The sequence below is a fragment of the Elaeis guineensis genome, chromosome 3, assembly GCF_000442705.2.
Source record: "Elaeis guineensis isolate ETL-2024a chromosome 3, EG11, whole genome shotgun sequence".
Classification (NCBI taxonomy): domain Eukaryota; kingdom Viridiplantae; phylum Streptophyta; class Magnoliopsida; order Arecales; family Arecaceae; genus Elaeis; species Elaeis guineensis.
In genome coordinates this window covers 39,415,199-39,432,505 of record NC_025995.2, presented here as the reverse complement: position 1 = coordinate 39,432,505, position 17,307 = coordinate 39,415,199, and the positions used below count along the sequence as shown (strand labels likewise).

Here is a 17,307-nt window from a genome sequence, read left to right as displayed (position 1 = left end):
TGATCTTCTCCCTCATCTTCTCATGTTTGCCATTGATATGCTTGGCAAAGTATCCTTGTCCTCTATTGGACTTGCCTGAGCTAGCTTTGGCAATAGATTTAACTTATAGTCATCATAAAATGCATAAAACAATCTCAAGGAATTTGAAAGTTTGACTTATTTGGATGGATGCTGCATAGAATCATCTTCCTTGGCCATCTAATATTGAAATTTACTGATTTTGATCTATTTTTTTTTTTCAATGGTAACTTTGATGATCATCACCTTGTCACCACTTGTGTACTTATAGTACTATAATTATTTGAAGTTTAAAAACATCTCTTTTTTCTTAGATAAAGATTTAAAGTTATTTATTTATATCTACCTAAAATTGTAATTTCATTTTTAGCTGATGCACAAAATATGCCCGATGGTTGTAGGTTCTATGCATCCCAAGTGTAAATCCACAAAATATACTTTTCTTAATTATTTTCTAGAGCTTCTCTCTTCGCATAAATCCACTATTCGATTATATAATGATCGCTACAAGAACTATGTAGATAGATGATGAAAAAGTTCGAAGCATTTTGAGATCTCCCTGCAGACAGGAAGTGATTTAATAGTCAATATCGTGAAAGAAATTGATCATTCTTTCATGCCAAAGATACAACTTGAGCCTCTAACAATAGTATAAGTAGTCAACATAGACCATGAACAAGCACTATGTTCAAACATAAAAACATTAAGAGCTTATTTGGATGAATGAGTTGAAAATCGCATTGGATTCATAGATTGGATCAGTAAAATCAGTTAGATAATAGAGTTATAGACTGACTTAGATCTATATCCACAACTATCGAGGATTGATTTTAAAGTGGGCTAGCTTGAATCCCATAGGAAAAAAAAATCTTTAATCTCAACATCAGTCTTTTTTCTTCGTATGGTATTCAAGTCAGTCCAATCGAAAATCAATCCTGAATAGTTATGGATATAAGCTTAGCTGAGTCTAATAAACTTATTATCTAGCTGATTTTACTAGCTCAATTCATGAATTCAACAGAATTTCAGCCCATTCTCTAAACATTTTCTAATTTGATTGCGGAATAACTTCAGTTCCAACAAAAAATCCCACGCTCACCTGCACACATCAACATATCCTTAAATGACATTTAATAATAAAGCACCAAAGAAAAAACATTGAACAATGTTTTCTGACAAGAGAGCGGAAGATACTGAATAACAACAATGTAAATTTAGCACTATGGTAGTGATGAAAGAAAAGCAGCAGCACTTTTTGTGTCATGGTGCTTTCATTCTCTCCATGCGGTCAAGTCAGTAGTAGGAGTGCTGGCACCACAAAAGGAAGACACCGAACCACCTTCTCCGCTCCCACCCAACCCGGCCCTCCCAAATGATAACTTCTCCCCCCGCTGCTTGCTTGCGCGCTGACACCCGTGCTCCCACTGCTCGTCGAGTTGCCCTTATCTGGAGCCAACAAAACAGTTCACCACACATCAAGAACAACCATAAAATGTAAAGGGATAGGAGGAAAGAGAACTTTATAGCTAGTAAGGTCAGTAGCATGAAATAATAAATCCTTGGAGATTCTAATATGCATACATGATAAAATTTCATTGACAGCTCTAGCTGGCCTTCATTTACAATTTTACCAAGATTCCTTGTTGGTCTATTAATTTTTTTCTTTTTCTAACTTTTTTTGGTAAAACTGACAAAATTACACAGCTTGAGAGTAGATACAGAAGAATTAGAGAATAAAATATTACAAAGAGGAGTAGGGAGAGATGCCGTAGAGTTCCAAATCACAAAGATCGAATAATTGGCCCCAAAGGATGCTACCTAATTTGTCGCGCTTTTCTTCTTAATAGATATGCATAACTTCAAAAGACCTCCAGGGATGCACTAATTCCCCGGATATCTGTTAAGTGGGGGTGAGTACCCATAGCTTGAGCATTACAGTCCTTGATCCGATCAATGATAGCCTTGTTGGGGGATTAAAATCTACCATGTATTCAGGTTATATGGGATTTTCTACAGCTTGAGTCACGGAAAATCCAGTACTAGAATGAGTTGTGCGTACCTTATTAATCTCATGAGGAGATGAATACAATGGGATGGTTGCCTCAGAACAGATTTGGCATGGGTTCAACCAGAGAAGCATGTTGCCATCCTCTTCTCCAACAATGATGGAAACGTGTACATTAATTGTTTACCAGAAAAATGTACATTTATTGCATGGCAAACGCCCATATCATCATAATTTGTGCTGGTCGAGCGGCAGAATACCATCTGGGACATGATTTTGTTCACTTAATTCTAGTTGTGGCATGATGAGCTTCGCTGGTGTGATTCACAGCAACGTATCTTTCCTAGTGTTCCTCGACATGTTTTTCAAAATTCTTTTTCTAAAATGAAAAATCTCTCAATATTTTAAGTCATTTTATTAAAACAATCAGAAATTTGTCTTATTTTAATTTTTCAATCTATAATACATAATAACCACCTTTTCCATTACAAACATGTTATTGGAATAAAATCCAAGTACAATGTTACCAACCTCTGCTAAAATTGCTATATTATGACCCAAAAAAAAAAAATGCTGTATATGTCTAACCATCTAAGTTCTTATCACATTTATGACATATATATAAAGCCATCGTTGTCATATAAAATCAGAAGAAATCAAACACTTTACAAATCATAGGGGTTTTGATTTGCTGTTATGAACTAAATAATCAATTCATTACCATAACCTATACCAACCGATTACCAAATTCTTCACACAAGGCTCAAAATAGCCAAAAAAAATGTTGAACAACACCAATTGCCAAATGCAATATTACCTTGAGTTGTATTCGCAGCCTGCTTAAAGATCTCAGCGTCCTGGGAATTTGGAGGCAGGTTCAGAAGTTCTGCAACATACCCACATCTCCATTACCAAGTTGAGTTCAATATCAAATTAACAAAATCAGGCAAAACTAGTCCCTTGCTTATACTCAATTGCTGCTACTACAACACGACCATAGATTCGCATAAATTCGACCCATCAAATCAAAGCCAACTAAACCTAGGATTGCTCTGATCACTGACAAATCTCCACTCAAATCTAACGGGAAAAAAAAGCTGACACCTGACAACCTAGGATTCAGGGCCAAGTGGAAGATGATGGTACCACTCTAGTTTCATCTAATTAAAATCTCTCTCTCTCTCTTTTGAGACTTACTTGGGCACTCGGAAATGTTGGCAGGGGCGCTGCAGAGCGAAGGCAGTCTAAGAGCGAGGCTGACATTGAACTTGATACCAAGCTGGGGATCATCACTATCCTTGATGAGGATGCACAGACACTTGGGGCTTTTGGCAAGGACTTGTTTGAGGCCGGTGCAGCAGTCAGGGGTGGGAGCCTTGGCATTCCCTTGGACGAAGGACAGGCAGGTGGCCAGCCCCACCAATTGATCCGAGCACTCTTTCTGGTCGCTCGACACATCGGAGCTCGCCGTTGAGAACAAGCAGAGCACCAGCAGCAGAACCCAATAATGGGAGGAAGTGTAGAAGGTTGCCATCAAAATTATGAAGCACTACTGGTAGTATGAGAAGCTAAGGGGAAGAACTTGCGGTGATAATTGGCCGGGGCTTTGTTGCTGGATTGCGGGGGTCATATGTATTTTTTTTCTTTTTTTGGGTAGGAGGGTCATATGTGTTGATTGCTAAAGACTGAAGTAAAAGATGCTGGCATGTGAAGTGTGGCAGTGTCGAAATTTTGTGGGTTGGTGAAGGGTGTCGCAGACTGCGGTGGGATGGTTTAACTTTGGGCTATCGGACCGTCGGCTAGTGTGTGGTGCCCACCAGCACGAGGGGATCAATTGGGGATGGTGCCGGAAGGAGGACGGAAAGTGGCAGGAGAATTTTAGTAGAATTTTTGGAGGGTGCATCGGAGGAGAGAGAAAGATGGCGATGAGTGGGACAGTGGAAGCGTCTAGTGGTGGGCCCCACTCAAGCGCCATACGTCAATCCCAGCTGATGCCGAGGAAACAAGTACGTGTCATTTCTCTCGTGTTGATTGACAGTTGTTAAGCATTACAATGATCCGAACACCCCAGCTCCCACCATTTAGCGCTGGAATGAGTCATTGGAGGGTGAATGGTGGGTCTCTGGGAGGAGGTATTTCATTATTTTGTGAGATACTTCTTGGTCACGGATGCAGACGTTAGAAGGTAATAGGCCTCATCCTATGACTACCTGCCAAGGAGAAGAGCCGACGTTGTGTTGTCTCATCTAGTCGTATCATGGATCAGATCTTATCCTTTTTTGAGCCTCATCGGGCCTGTTTATCCGTTTCCTTATCCTAAAAGATACAAAATAAATTAATAAATTAATAAAAATTTGTTAAGGACCGTATCATCCCGATCATTATCCTCGACATGCATCTTTTGGATACTGCTACTTGGTATTACATTTTTTTAAAATTCTAGTTAAACTTTATCATCATCGATGGTCGAAGAGGGTCAGATTGCTCGTTGACAAGAAAGAGATCAGGCTCTCAACAAGAAGAAACATCACAGGAGGACACGCATCTGAACCAGTATGAAGCTGGTTCCTCTTGACCAGTAAAAACACCGTGGCTGAGGAGTCCACCTCGGCACTACGATAATGATGCCCTATTGATGACCCCTTGAGCTCAAATCCTCATCAAGATCGAGGGCTCGGATACCTCTACCAATGAAGTCTCCATCAACCTAGTGGAACAAGCAGAAGTATTATCGCTCCCATCGTGACCACGATCACGACATCGAGGAGTATCTTCAATTGAAGGATAAAATTAAGGTGCTCGTTCGATAAGGCTATCTCGGCAAGTGCATTCAGGGGAGCAGAATCAAATATCCGAGGAATCACCTTGGCACCTGCCTAATAAGGACAATAGCAACAACCGATTTACGGCTGCTATAATCAATATGATCTCAAGCTCGATAGCAATAAGAGACCATGCCAAAAGTCCAAAGAGGTAGAAAACTAACAGCGTAATTTTCTAACTCATAATGATGCTATCATCTTTCTATGACGATAGATAACTATGATGTAAAAGAATCTCATTGATAATGAAAACTTAGCTAATGTCTTATTTTATGATGCCTTCCAACATATGAATTTGTCAGTTGATCGGCTAAGGAAAGTAAGCACTCCCCTGATCAGATTCTCAAGATATTCCATTATAGGTGAAGGGGTGATCACTCTGCCCGTGACTGTCGGAGCAGAACCTCATTAGAATATTGTACAACTGATCTTCCTTGTCATCCAGATGCCTTCTACCTATAATACAATCCTTGGATGATCGAGACTCAACACGCACTTCATGCAATCATCTTCATGTACCACCTACTGGTCCAATTCATGACTCAAAGTGGAGTAGGGGAAATTCGAGGAGATCAAATGCTTGCTGGGCAATGTTTCCTCACCACGATCAAAGAGAAGAAACCTATGGAGGCCCTACCAATTAAAGATCATCCAGAAGGGATGAAAAATTTATGAGGAGAGCCAATCGAGGAGCTCATCACCATCCCCTTTGGAGATGATCCGATTCGGATAATTCGGATCGGTTCTCAATTGACAGCTAACCACAAAGATCAGCTGATGGCCCTTTTGTGGGCCAACAAGGATATCTTCGTCTGATCAGCAACATATATGTGTTGGTGAATGTAGGTGATTTCATGTATATATTTCGAAATTTTTTCAAATAAATTACAGTGAAAGATAATTAGATTAATCAAATTAATCTAACATACATATGATCTAATTATCAAATCAACATACTCTAGATCTATGACATGATATGTTACATATAAATCTGAAAAATACTGAAGATAAAATCGGCATATATGCATGTGAGCGATAGATCACATCTACTTCTAATCTGAGTTCAGAACTCGATACCTTTGCACAGGTTGATGATCGCTACCGCTGAGAGACATGGTGAAGGAGATCCTTGTTGATTGCTTACAGCCACATATGCATCTGACCTCTACAGAAAATCCACTCGAAGTCCCAATCTGATTGATCTTCTCAGGAGTGCTAGCTCACGCGAAGATCTTCTTCTTGGCTGACTAGATCCTTTCTTCAAATCTCTGGAACCTTTTCAGAGGTTGAAGATGGACTTCTGAAGGAGATGAAGAGGTAGAAGAAAGATGGAGAAAAAAATAATTTTTTTTATATTTTTTTTTCTCTTCCCAAATCTTGAGGACCAAAACTTTAGAAATCTTATTTTTGCACATACCCCAAGAGAAGAGGACTCTCCTCTTTTTTCACTCCATGAAACTATGCCCAAGACCCCTCTCAACATGAAAGCCTCTCTCTCAGGCCTCTTACACCTACAAGAATGAAATAAAAATCCTTTTATTTCAACGTATAAGGAGGTGGGGTGAAGAGTCCTAGAGATCATGGACTCTTGATATGTTGTCACCCCTACTCAAAAATTTATACCAAAACATTCCAAAAAAATATGGGACGCCCCTTTCCATATTTTTTTACGATAAATCAGTTCTCCAACTAATTTATCACAAAAAATCTCTTCAAAATATCGCACATATAAAGAGAAAAAAATAAGTTGGTGGTAAGATCTTAGAGATAATGTCAAACATTATCTACATGGTTGTTGTCCAGCTATGCAATCCAAGAGGGGGGTGAATTGGATTTTTAAAAATTTAAAATTAATTTAGAACCACAAGGATTAAGTAATAAAAGATAAGTTAGTTGAAGTGAGTGATTTAAGCAAAGTAAAGATATTAGATGCAAGAGTGCAAGAAAGAAAAGAAAATAAGATAGAGAACAAGTAAGCACACTACAAACAATCAAGATTTATAGTGGTTCGGTGCCAACCTTGCACCTACATCCACTCTCCAAGCTCCTACTTGACAATTCAAATATACTAAACCGTATTTAACAAGAATACAACGTCGATACCTCCGACTCTAGCTATCCCAAGCTAAAACACTTATTTTTGGATATAAGCCAATCCAATATAATCCGATTCAAGATTTGGATCAACCTTTCCATATTTTGGAACCCTTCCAAAATAAAGATCAACTCAAAAACAGAGTATAATAGTTAATCACACAGAAATATAAATGTAGCTCCTTTAATGAGCAAATAAAGCTTTAAATATACTTTACACAATAATAAAGAAGCTTTTTTGATTCTCCTCAAGGTTGTTGAAGACTTGAATGAGTTCTTGAAGGGTTGGTGAACTTGAATGAAAACTTCTTTAACTTCAAGAAGGCTCTTTGCTTAGAGTTGAAATGAATGCTTGAAAAACTTTTTTATTTCCTCCTTTAAGTATCTTTTATAGCTTCAAATGATGGTGTAAAGTGATTTGGGAGTTTTAGAGCCTTTAGAGATCATTAAATGAGCATTAAATATGCCAAAATGAGCTGAAAAACTAGCCTTATGGAGTTTTTCCATCGCAGGAGTCGACTCATAGGGTCGACTCGTACACATGAGTTAACTTATGGGGTCGACATCTGTGATACAGAATAGAAAATGACTATTCTGTAATTTTGGCGTACACAGTAATAGAGGTCGACTTATAGAATCGACTCATGCACGGGAGTGACTCATGGGGTCAACTCAATTGGTGTGTTAGCCAAAAAATAGCGTGCCATTCAGCCCCATTAGACATGAGTCGACTCATGGGGTCGACTCAATTTTATAAACATTATTTTCTTTCAAAATATACATCCAAAAATTATAAAAATTTTTTCAATAGATCATAATCTTCTGTTCTTGCTCTTAAGGCTTTCGAATTAGGACTTGATAAAATTATGATTTTGCCCCTAAAAATAATAAATCTTTTTTCAAGCCAAAATCATTAGTAACCCCCTCAAATACTTTGTAGTCATCAAAATCAATTCAAGGAGCAACAATCTTTTTCTTTTTGATGATGACAAAATACTTGAGCAAAAGCAGAGTATAACATATATAAGGCATTGAACATGAATTTCAAATTTATGAAGATGCATCACTTAAATATCATAGTTAGTTATTTGAATAAAATACATCATGAGTAGTTTAAAGATCAATTTAAAATTTATTTATTAGATCATTTGCTTTAAAAATTACTGACAATTTTGGTTCTTTGACACATTTGCTTTGACAATTTTGCTCATTTGCTTTGAAATTTTGCTTATTGCTCTCGATTATATTTCTCTATTGCTTATTGCTCGATCTTGATTTTTGATTCTCTACTCTCCTTTTTGACAGCATCAATTAAGATCTTAAAAAATTTTGAAGAGAGAAAAAAAAAGATAATATAAAGGACATATTTTCTCTACTCTCCCTTTTTGATATCATATTTTATTTCTTTACTCTTCCTCTTTCATTGTTTATTTCTCTACTCTCTCTTTTTTATACCATATTTTATTTCTTTACTCCCCCTCTTTCATTGTTTATTTCTCTACTCCCCCTCACTATAGCAATTATAAAAGATATATCAATTTACTCATTTAGAAGATATTACTATTCATGATATTTATCACACATATATGAGTCATTTTTCATATCTTATAATTAAAATATTTTAATTGATCGCATTCATAAACATTAATCCAAAGACATTCATTGAAATTCAAAGCATAAAAAATGTATATATCAAAATGTGACTGAATACATTAAGTCAAAATATATAGATCATACAAAAATCATGAATAACAACTATCCAAGAGTCAATCAGCCAATAAAATACAAAGGCCATAAGATAGATCCTAGACAAAAATAAAAAAAGATTAACTATTCTAGATCTAATAGATATCATGGTTAGAGGGATCAGAATCTGAAGAGTCAGAGATATGATGAGGAGATGTAGGATCAAATCTACGAGCACGATCTCGACCACGTCTGCCTCGGCCACGGATAGAAGTACCGGCACGAGTAGAAGGGTGGGATGATCCTGGAGCCTGAAAAGCTACGGATTGTGCTAGAAGAGAAAGTCTGATGGTGTCTAAAAGATCTAAGGCTCTCGACACAGACTGCATCAGGGTACTAAACTGAGTAGAGGCAGTCTTACTGGAGCCTCTAATCTCTCTCCTCAAAAAGTCAAATCCACTCTCTAAAACTCCTCAAAGTTTAGCCGCCTCTGCAAATAGGTCTGAGACCTCCATGATGTTCTCTTTGGCTGGGGATGGGCTAAGGCTAAAACTTACCTCTACAAATCTAGAAGTCTGCCCATCAGCCTCAGAACACATCCCTCAAGCTCCTCAAGTCGTACAGACTGAGCTGTGAGCATCTAAAAAATAGTAGAGATATGAGGGATTAAAGTTTGATCTGAGTCATCCTGAGATGTCGACCTCTGAGCAAAGACTGAGGTGCAAACTATTGAGATAAAATGGAGGCAACATGCTGGGATATCAGCTCAATCTGATCATCTGCAAGTCTGAACTCTGAAGGATGTACCCTACTTTCTGACTGTAGAACTGAAGCATGCCTCTTCACTGATTCTGAGGGATCGGCCTCGTGATCAGACACAAACTGAATATCAAGAGATGCTCTGTGATCACGAGGAGGTGAAGACGGTCTCTCCTCCTCTACTCTCTCCTCAGCTGGCTCCTCTGCTCTTTTCTCGACACCCTTTGACCAATCGCCATCAGTCTTTGAAAAATCCATATGGTGCAATGTATGGCGGTTGATGGTGTCAGAATGAGATAATCTAGTAACTACCTCCCCCTCAAAACTGACTCTGAACCTCCTAAAGACCAGGTGAGTGTTATACCATAAGGCAAGTGAGCCTTAGACCTGTTCAGGATCTCTCTCATGGCTTCAAACATCAAAGCAGGAAGGTTCAAGAGAGTCTGGGTGATCACATTGTATATGATGCAAATATCCCTACCAGATAAGAGGTCATGTCTGCCACTCCTAGGGACAAACAGTTTGGTTACTATTGGTGCAAAAATCCGCCTGCGTTGGAGAAGCTAGAGTCGAGGGAGTCGCGATCGCCGTCTGGACTTACAAAAGAAGTCTAAACCAGAGTTGAGGTTGCTCCGGCAAGACCCTTCGATGCTCAAGTCAGTTCTCTGCCTCAACAAGAATGGAATGCTCGGACGAAAATTTTAGTAGAGTTTTTGGGATAGAAATTAGAGCTTAGAGAATAACGTATTTGGGATCCCCTTTTTATAGGTGGAGGGGGCAACAGACTGATAGCGACATTTGTAACCGTCCGGCAATGGGCCGTTCGGAGCCAGGAGGAGTTTGTTATGAAGAGTAGTGGAGTGGAATCGTGGCCATCATCGTGACCTGCCACGTGGAGTCTGAAGCGGCGTCCGTTGTCGCGACTTGCCAAAGGATGGAGGAGCTGGCGGTATCCGTCGCCGTGCGAAATCCATCGCAGGAAGTGGAGCAGAGTCGTGGTCGTTACTGTGGCCTGCCAGGGAGTGATGGAGCCGTACAGAATCCATCGCAGGAAGTGGAGCAGAGTCGTGGCCAGCATTGTGGCTTGCCAGGGGGTCCAGGCCTGTCGGCCGAAGTTCGGTTGAGGTATCTGATGGAGAGAGGTAGCTATCCATCTGAGAGGAGCTCGGATGTTACAAATTTGTTAGGTGCCTTGGGCGTCAAGGCTGCAGGCGAGGACCACTTGCCGTAGGAGCTCGGTCAGAGGCTTTCCGCAGATGTAGTCCGATTTCGCACAGACTTCGGTAGAGGATCGACCGACGGTGGATGTCGGATGGTGCTGGAGAGGTTCATCCACCGGAGGGGTCTAGCTGCTGGATTTCGTGAGCCCGGTATTTGCCCGCTTATAGAAGTTCGGTCGGAGTCCGATCTCCGTAGAAGCCCGGATGGGGATCATTTGTTGAGGAATCCCGGTCGAGGCCTGTCTGCAACAGAAATCTGAAAGGAATTCATCCATAATGGAAGCTCGGTGAAGGCTTACGGTGGGAATCCGACACGGACCGCTCGTGGTAGAAATTTGAAGTAGATCGTTTGTAGCGGAAACTCGGAGTGGGTCACTTGCAGTAGAAGCTCGGAGTCCGACCCTTGTAGGAGTTCGGGGTGAGTCTACCTGCAACAAGAGTTCAGGATGAAAGTCCGGCTCCCGTGGGAGCCCAGACGAAGTCTACCTGCAGTTAAAGTCGGAGACGAAGTCCGGCTCCCGTAGAAGTCCGGATGAAGTCTTCCTGCAGCCGGAGTTGGGGACGAAGTCTGGCTCCCATAGGAGTCCGGATGAAGTCTTCCTGCAGTTGGAGTCGGGGAAGCCGTAAGTCCGGATGAAGTCTAGCAGGTAGAAACTTGGGTGGAGTCTATCCGTCGTGAAGAATTCGATCGACGCTGGTGGGAGTTTATCCATCGGTAGAACTTGAGAACGTTCGGAGGCTCGGCCATCGGAGAGGTTTGGAAAGATGTCGTCGAAGGTCAGACGTCGGTAGAACCCCAGAGAGTCACTCCTAACATGAATTTCGACTGGGGGGGTATTTTATACCCAACAGTTACTATGTGATGTAACAGCCTCATCTCAACAGAAAAAATTTTTGCTTCTAATTTATTCAAACTTCCAGTAACAGTTCTCCCTAAGATAACATTAATTCCTTCTTTTTGATTGGAGCTCCATATTAGTATAGCCTTCACAAGGCAAGTGCATGATTTTCCCAAATACACTGAATCAAGAATAATATCAACACCTTTCACTGTAGACTTTACTGTTCCATTACAATAACTCAAATTTAAGTAAAATTTCTGACCAAATCAACATAAGTATTTTCTTTTAATAAACAGTAAAACTTTCATCCTTGATTTTTAATCTTTGATCTAATAGAGAATCTTCTTTTTCAAAAAACTTGAAATCTATATTTTTCTGGGTTTCACTTTTTGATCAGAGAGAGGTACCTTGCTTGGACTGATTGGAGACTGTGTAGAAGCTGAAGCAGGATCTGGAGCTGGGATCGGAGCAGGAGAGGACTCGCTGCCATTCTTTTTTTGCGCACACTCTCTTCCAACCTGCGAATAGATTTTTTCTTTGTGGTAGCTTCATTTTGGGAGCCATTTGGACAAAAGAGACTTGCAAAGAGCTTAGGAGACTAAATGAGAGGTAGAGAGGAAAGGATTTTAGAAGAAAAAGTAAAGAAAAAAAGTAAAGATTTTGGAGAGGTAAATCATCGATTTAGAGAAGAGGGTAGAATCTAGGGAAGCTTGAATCGCCCAAATGAGAAAGAAAGAGGAGAGAAAGTTGGTTTCTAAACGGATGATTTGAAAGGTGAAAATCGATGGAAAGAGAGATTTGAGAGAAATCTTAGTTTGAGGGAGAAGAGAGGGAGAGCTTTTGGTTCGGTGGGAGAAAGAAGAAGAAGGGCTGAGTCGGCTTAAAAAAAATTTTCAATAAAAAGAGAGCGCCCGAAGTGTTTTGACAGAATTACAAGTTTACCCTAGGGTCAACCCTGGGGGTCGACTCATGGCATAGAAAAATTCATAAGAATGATGAAAAAATTTGAAGAAATCTGAAACTTTGAGGAAAAAGTATCTACCTAAAGATTGATCATGTGAAGTATAGTTTTGAGCTTTTAAGAGAAAAGAAGAGATGAGAATTGAGCTCAACAAATTTGGTTCAATGAATTTTTGGCATTAAGAATTTGGAATTAGAGAGATACTTAAGCTGATGGATCAAGGATTCCTAGTTCTCTTCTAATTTCACAAAACCTATCTTCACTTAAGGCCTTGGTAAAAATATCAGTCAATTATTTCTCAGTACATACATGTCAAGAATTATATTATTATTTTGAACATGTTCTCTTATGAAATGATGTCTAATTTCAATATGTTTTGATCTAGAGTGCTGAATTAAATTTTTAGTTAGATTGATAGCACTAGTGTTATCACATCTTATGAGAGTTTTATTGAGTTTGATGCCAAAGTCCTCAAGTTGTTGCTTAATTCACAAGATTTGAGCATAACAACTTCCGACTGCAATGTATTCGGCCTCGGTCGTAGACAGTACCACTGAATTTTGCTTCTTGCTAAATCAAGAGATTAAGTTAACTCCAAAGAATTAGTAAGTTTCACTAGTACTTTTCTATCTAATCTACATCCAGAAAAATCGGCATCTGAATATCTTATTAAGTCAATTGATGAATCCTTAGAATACCATAGTTCTAGAGTTTGTGTACTATTTAAATATCTAAGGATTCTTTTAACTGCATTCAAGTATGATTCTTTTGGATTTGATTGAAAGCGAGCACAAAGATATACACGAAACATAATATCTGGTCTACTAGCAGTTAAATACAATAGAGAACCAATCATGCCTCTATAAAATTTTAAGTTATATTTTTACCTCCTTCATCCTTATCAAGTTTACATGATGGGCTCATGGATGTACCAATTATTTTGAAACCCTCCAATCCAAATTTTTTAAGTAGTTCTCTTGTATATTTACTTTGAGTGATGGAGATTCCTTCTTTTGTTTGTTTAATTTAGATTCGAGGAAGAATGTAAGTTCTCCCATTATGCTCATCTTGAACTCCCCTGCATGAGCTTAGCAAAATCTTGACAAAGAGTTTCATTAGTGGATCCAAAAATAATGTCATCAACGTATATTTGTATAACTAAGATATCATCTTGATTTTTTTTAATGAAAAGGATTGTGTCTACATTTTCTCTTGAAAAATCATTATTAAGCTGAAATTTACTTAGCCTTTCATATCAAGCCCTAGGTACTTGTTTCAAACCATATAATCTTTGTTTAATTTAAAAATATGATTAGAAAAAGTATGATTTTTAAAATCAGGAGGTTGTTCTACATAAACTTCTTCAGAATATATCCATTTAGAAAAGCACTTTTGACATCTATTTGGAATAACTTAAAATTCATAAAGCAAGCATATGCAAGTATAAGTCTAATTGCTTCTAATCTAGCAACAGGTGCAAATATTTCATCAAAATCAATTTTCTCTTCTTGATTATAACCCTTTGCAACCAATCTTGCTTTATTTCTAATTATATTTTCATATTCATCCAGTTTATTTCTATATACTCATTTTGTGCCAATTATGGATAATTTTTAGATCTTGATACTAACGTCCATAAATTATTTCTTTCAAATTGATTAAGTTCTTCTTGCATTGCATTTATCCAATTATAATTTTTTTCAGCTTCATCTATGATTTTAGGTTCAAGATAAGAGACAAATACAAAATGATTATATGCATCTCTAAGTAAAGAAGAGTTCTTACTCCATATGTAGGATCACCAATGATTAATTCTTTGGGATAATTGTGATCATACCTCCATTCTTTAAGTAGATCATTTGAGCCTTGAGGTTGTTCTTGTTATTCTTCACCTTCATCCTCTTGTTTGTTTTCATGTTCTTCTTCATTTTGAATTATTGAGTCTTTTAGGATAATCTCCTTCATCCCTTCTATAAGAGGATCTGTATCATCAATACCTTCATTCTTCTTTGAAGGAAGATCGTTAGTTTCATCAAAAACAATATGTATTGACTCCTCTACTACTAAAGTTCTTTTGTTGAAAACTCTAAAAGCTTTGCTAGAAAAGGAGTAACCAAGAAAAATAGCTTTATCAAATTTTGCATCAAATTTTCTAGTCTTTCTTTACCATTGTTCAAAATAAAACATCAGCAACCAAAAAATGAAAATATGCAATATTTAGTTTTCTTTCTTTCCAAAGCTCATAGGGAGTTTTTTTAAAATTGATCTAATTAAAGTATGTTTAATATGTAACATGCCATGTTAATTGCTTCACCCAAAAATATCTTGGGAGGTTGCTTTCACATAGCATGGTACGGACCATTTCTTTCAGGATTCTATTTTTTTTTTACTATCCCATTTTGTTGGGGTGTCCTAGGTGCTGAAAAATTATGGTCAATACCTTTTTCATCACAGAACTTTTTAAAATCATGATTTTCAAATTCGATTCTGTGATCACTTGAATATTTTGAATTGAAAAACTTTTTTCATTAGTGACTTTTCGATAAAATTTTGAGAACACATGAAAATTTCATCCTTATGTGCCAAAAAGAAGACCCATATAAAATGAGAGAAATCATCAATAATCACAAAGCCATATCATTTTTATTTAGACTAGTAGTTCTAGTGGGTCCAAATAAATCCATGTGTAATAGTTCTAATGGCCTAGAAATTGAAATAATATTTTTAGATTTGAATGAGACTCTTGTTTGTTTACCCAGTTGGCATGCATCATAAATTCTATCCTTTTCAAAATTCAATTTGGGTAAGTCGGTAACCAATTTTTTTTAATAAGTTTTGAAAGTGAATGCATGCTAATATGTGTAAGCCTACGATGCCAAAGCCAACTAGTCTCATTAATCTTGGTATTCAAGGCTACTAGGCATTACATGTTTATTTTGAAAGATCATTCAAATCTACCATATTGACATTACCATGTCTATGCCCAACAAATTTAATGCCTTCATCAATAGGATAGTTACTATGCATAATGAAGATTCAAACATGACTTTATATCCTTTATCACAAAATTGACTGATGCTTAATAGATTATATTTTAAACTATCTACTAATAAAATATTTTCAATATACTTGGAGGGAGTGATATCAATATTTTCTATATCGATGATCTTTTCTTTGCCATTATCTCCAAAGGTGACCATCCCTCCATCTTTAGCATCAAGTATGATGAATTGAGATTCATCACCAGTCATGTATCTTGAGCACCGCTATCAAGATACTATTTTCGATTTTTCTTTGGGATGTAAGACACACCTACATACAAAAATCAAGTTTTGACTTTAGGTACCCAAGATTTCTTGGATCCTCTTTGGTTAGTCACAATGATTCCTTTTGGAACCCATATTTTCTTCACATTAGAATTTTCAGATTTGTTAGAAAAATATGTATAAGATTTATGTCTTATTTTATTACATTTAAAGTAAGTAATATTTGAAAACTTGTTGCATGATGAGTTTATAAAGATATTTTTCAAAAGTTTTTATTTCTTTAAAGGGTTATATCCAAGACCGACTTTATCATAAATGGCCTTTTGATTGTCAGGTATCATTTGAAGTTTATTTGAACTTAAAGTAAACTTTTCAACCATTGATTTTAACTTGACAATCTCATTTTTTAAGTTCAATTTTCTTGAGACAAGATTGATTTTTTATTTAAAATAATCTCATTTTCTTTTAGTAAAGATTGATTCTTTGATTTCAATTCTTTGTTCTTTACCCCTAGCTTCTTTAGTTCATCAATTAGATCATAAAAACTTCATGAAGTTCTTCAAAGATAAAGTCATTAGGAGTTTCAGTGTTTACCTTATTTTCATGTCCATAAGGCACAAGTTGATTTGTTCATTTGAATCTTCTTCTTCGGAGCTTGACTCATCACTTCCGCTCTATGTAGCCATCATATCTTTTTCTTGTACTTCTTGGACCCTTCTTAAGTTATGGACATTTAGACTTAAAGTATTCCGACTTCTTACATTCATAACAAATAAGGGGTTGCTTCTTATCTTTCTTTTGCTATGTTCCCCTTTTGTAGGTGGCCTCTTCTTCATTCTTTATCTTCTTTTCTTCAAAAACTTCTTAAACTTTCTAGTAATGAGGGCCATTTCTTCATCCTGCTCTTCATTTTTTGTATCATCGGAGTTCTCAACAAGTTGAGTAGTGGATTTGAGGCGATTGTCCTCTTCTTCTTGATATTGTTTCATGCTTAGCTCGTGTGTCATTAGTGATCCTAGGAGCTCCTCCAAGGGTAAGATATTCAGATCTTTGGCTTCTTGGATTGCGGTCACTTTAGCCTCCCAAGTCCTTGGTAAAGATCTAAGAATCTTTCTCATGAGATCACTGTTAGAATAAGACTTACCAAGACTTTTTAGATCATTAATAATATTAGTAAAATAAGTAAACATTTCAGTTATTGATTCATCATGCTCTATTTTAAAGAGTTCATATTTATGCACAAACATGTTAATTTTTGATTCCTTCACTTGATTAGTTCTTTCATGAGTTACTTCTAATCTATCCCATATTTTTTTAGCTAACATGCATGTTGAAATACAATTGAATTCATTAGCATCTAGAGCACAATATAAAATATTCATGGCTTTTGCATTAAGTTGAGCTATTTTCTTGTCAACCTCATCCCATTCTTTTTCGGATTTGGTTGATTCCACACCATCAATTATTTTAGTGGTATGTGTGGTCCATTTACTATGATACTCCACATATCATAGTCAAGTGCTTGAATAAAGATTTTCATCCAAGCTTTTCAATAGGTATAATTTGACCTATTGAAAAGTAAAGGTCGGTTTGTGGATGCCCTCGGCTAGTGAAGCACCAACTTGAGTTGCCAT

At 37.3% G+C, this 17,307-nt stretch overlaps 1 protein-coding gene across 2 annotated transcripts; it reads right to left on the bottom strand.

Annotated features, from left to right (window-relative positions):
• Positions 1–611: 611 nt before the first annotated feature.
• Positions 612–3,717, bottom strand: LOC105042161 (non-specific lipid transfer protein GPI-anchored 14). 2 transcript variants are annotated; one of them, XM_010919271.4, is made up of 4 exons: positions 3,221–3,717; positions 2,841–2,909; positions 1,271–1,464; positions 612–1,117 (listed from the first exon to the last, which is right to left on the bottom strand). In XM_010919271.4, exons 1-3 carry the CDS (start codon positions 3,555–3,557, stop codon positions 1,307–1,309), a joined length of 564 nt encoding a protein of 187 aa, XP_010917573.1. In that variant the 5' UTR covers positions 3,558–3,717; the 3' UTR covers positions 612–1,117; positions 1,271–1,306. The 2 variants fall into 2 exon arrangements, with proteins under 2 accessions (XP_010917573.1, XP_010917572.1); XM_010919270.4 differs by lacking the exon at positions 612–1,117 and having other exon boundaries at positions 1,133–1,464; positions 3,221–3,716.
• Positions 3,718–17,307: the final 13,590 nt, after the last annotated feature.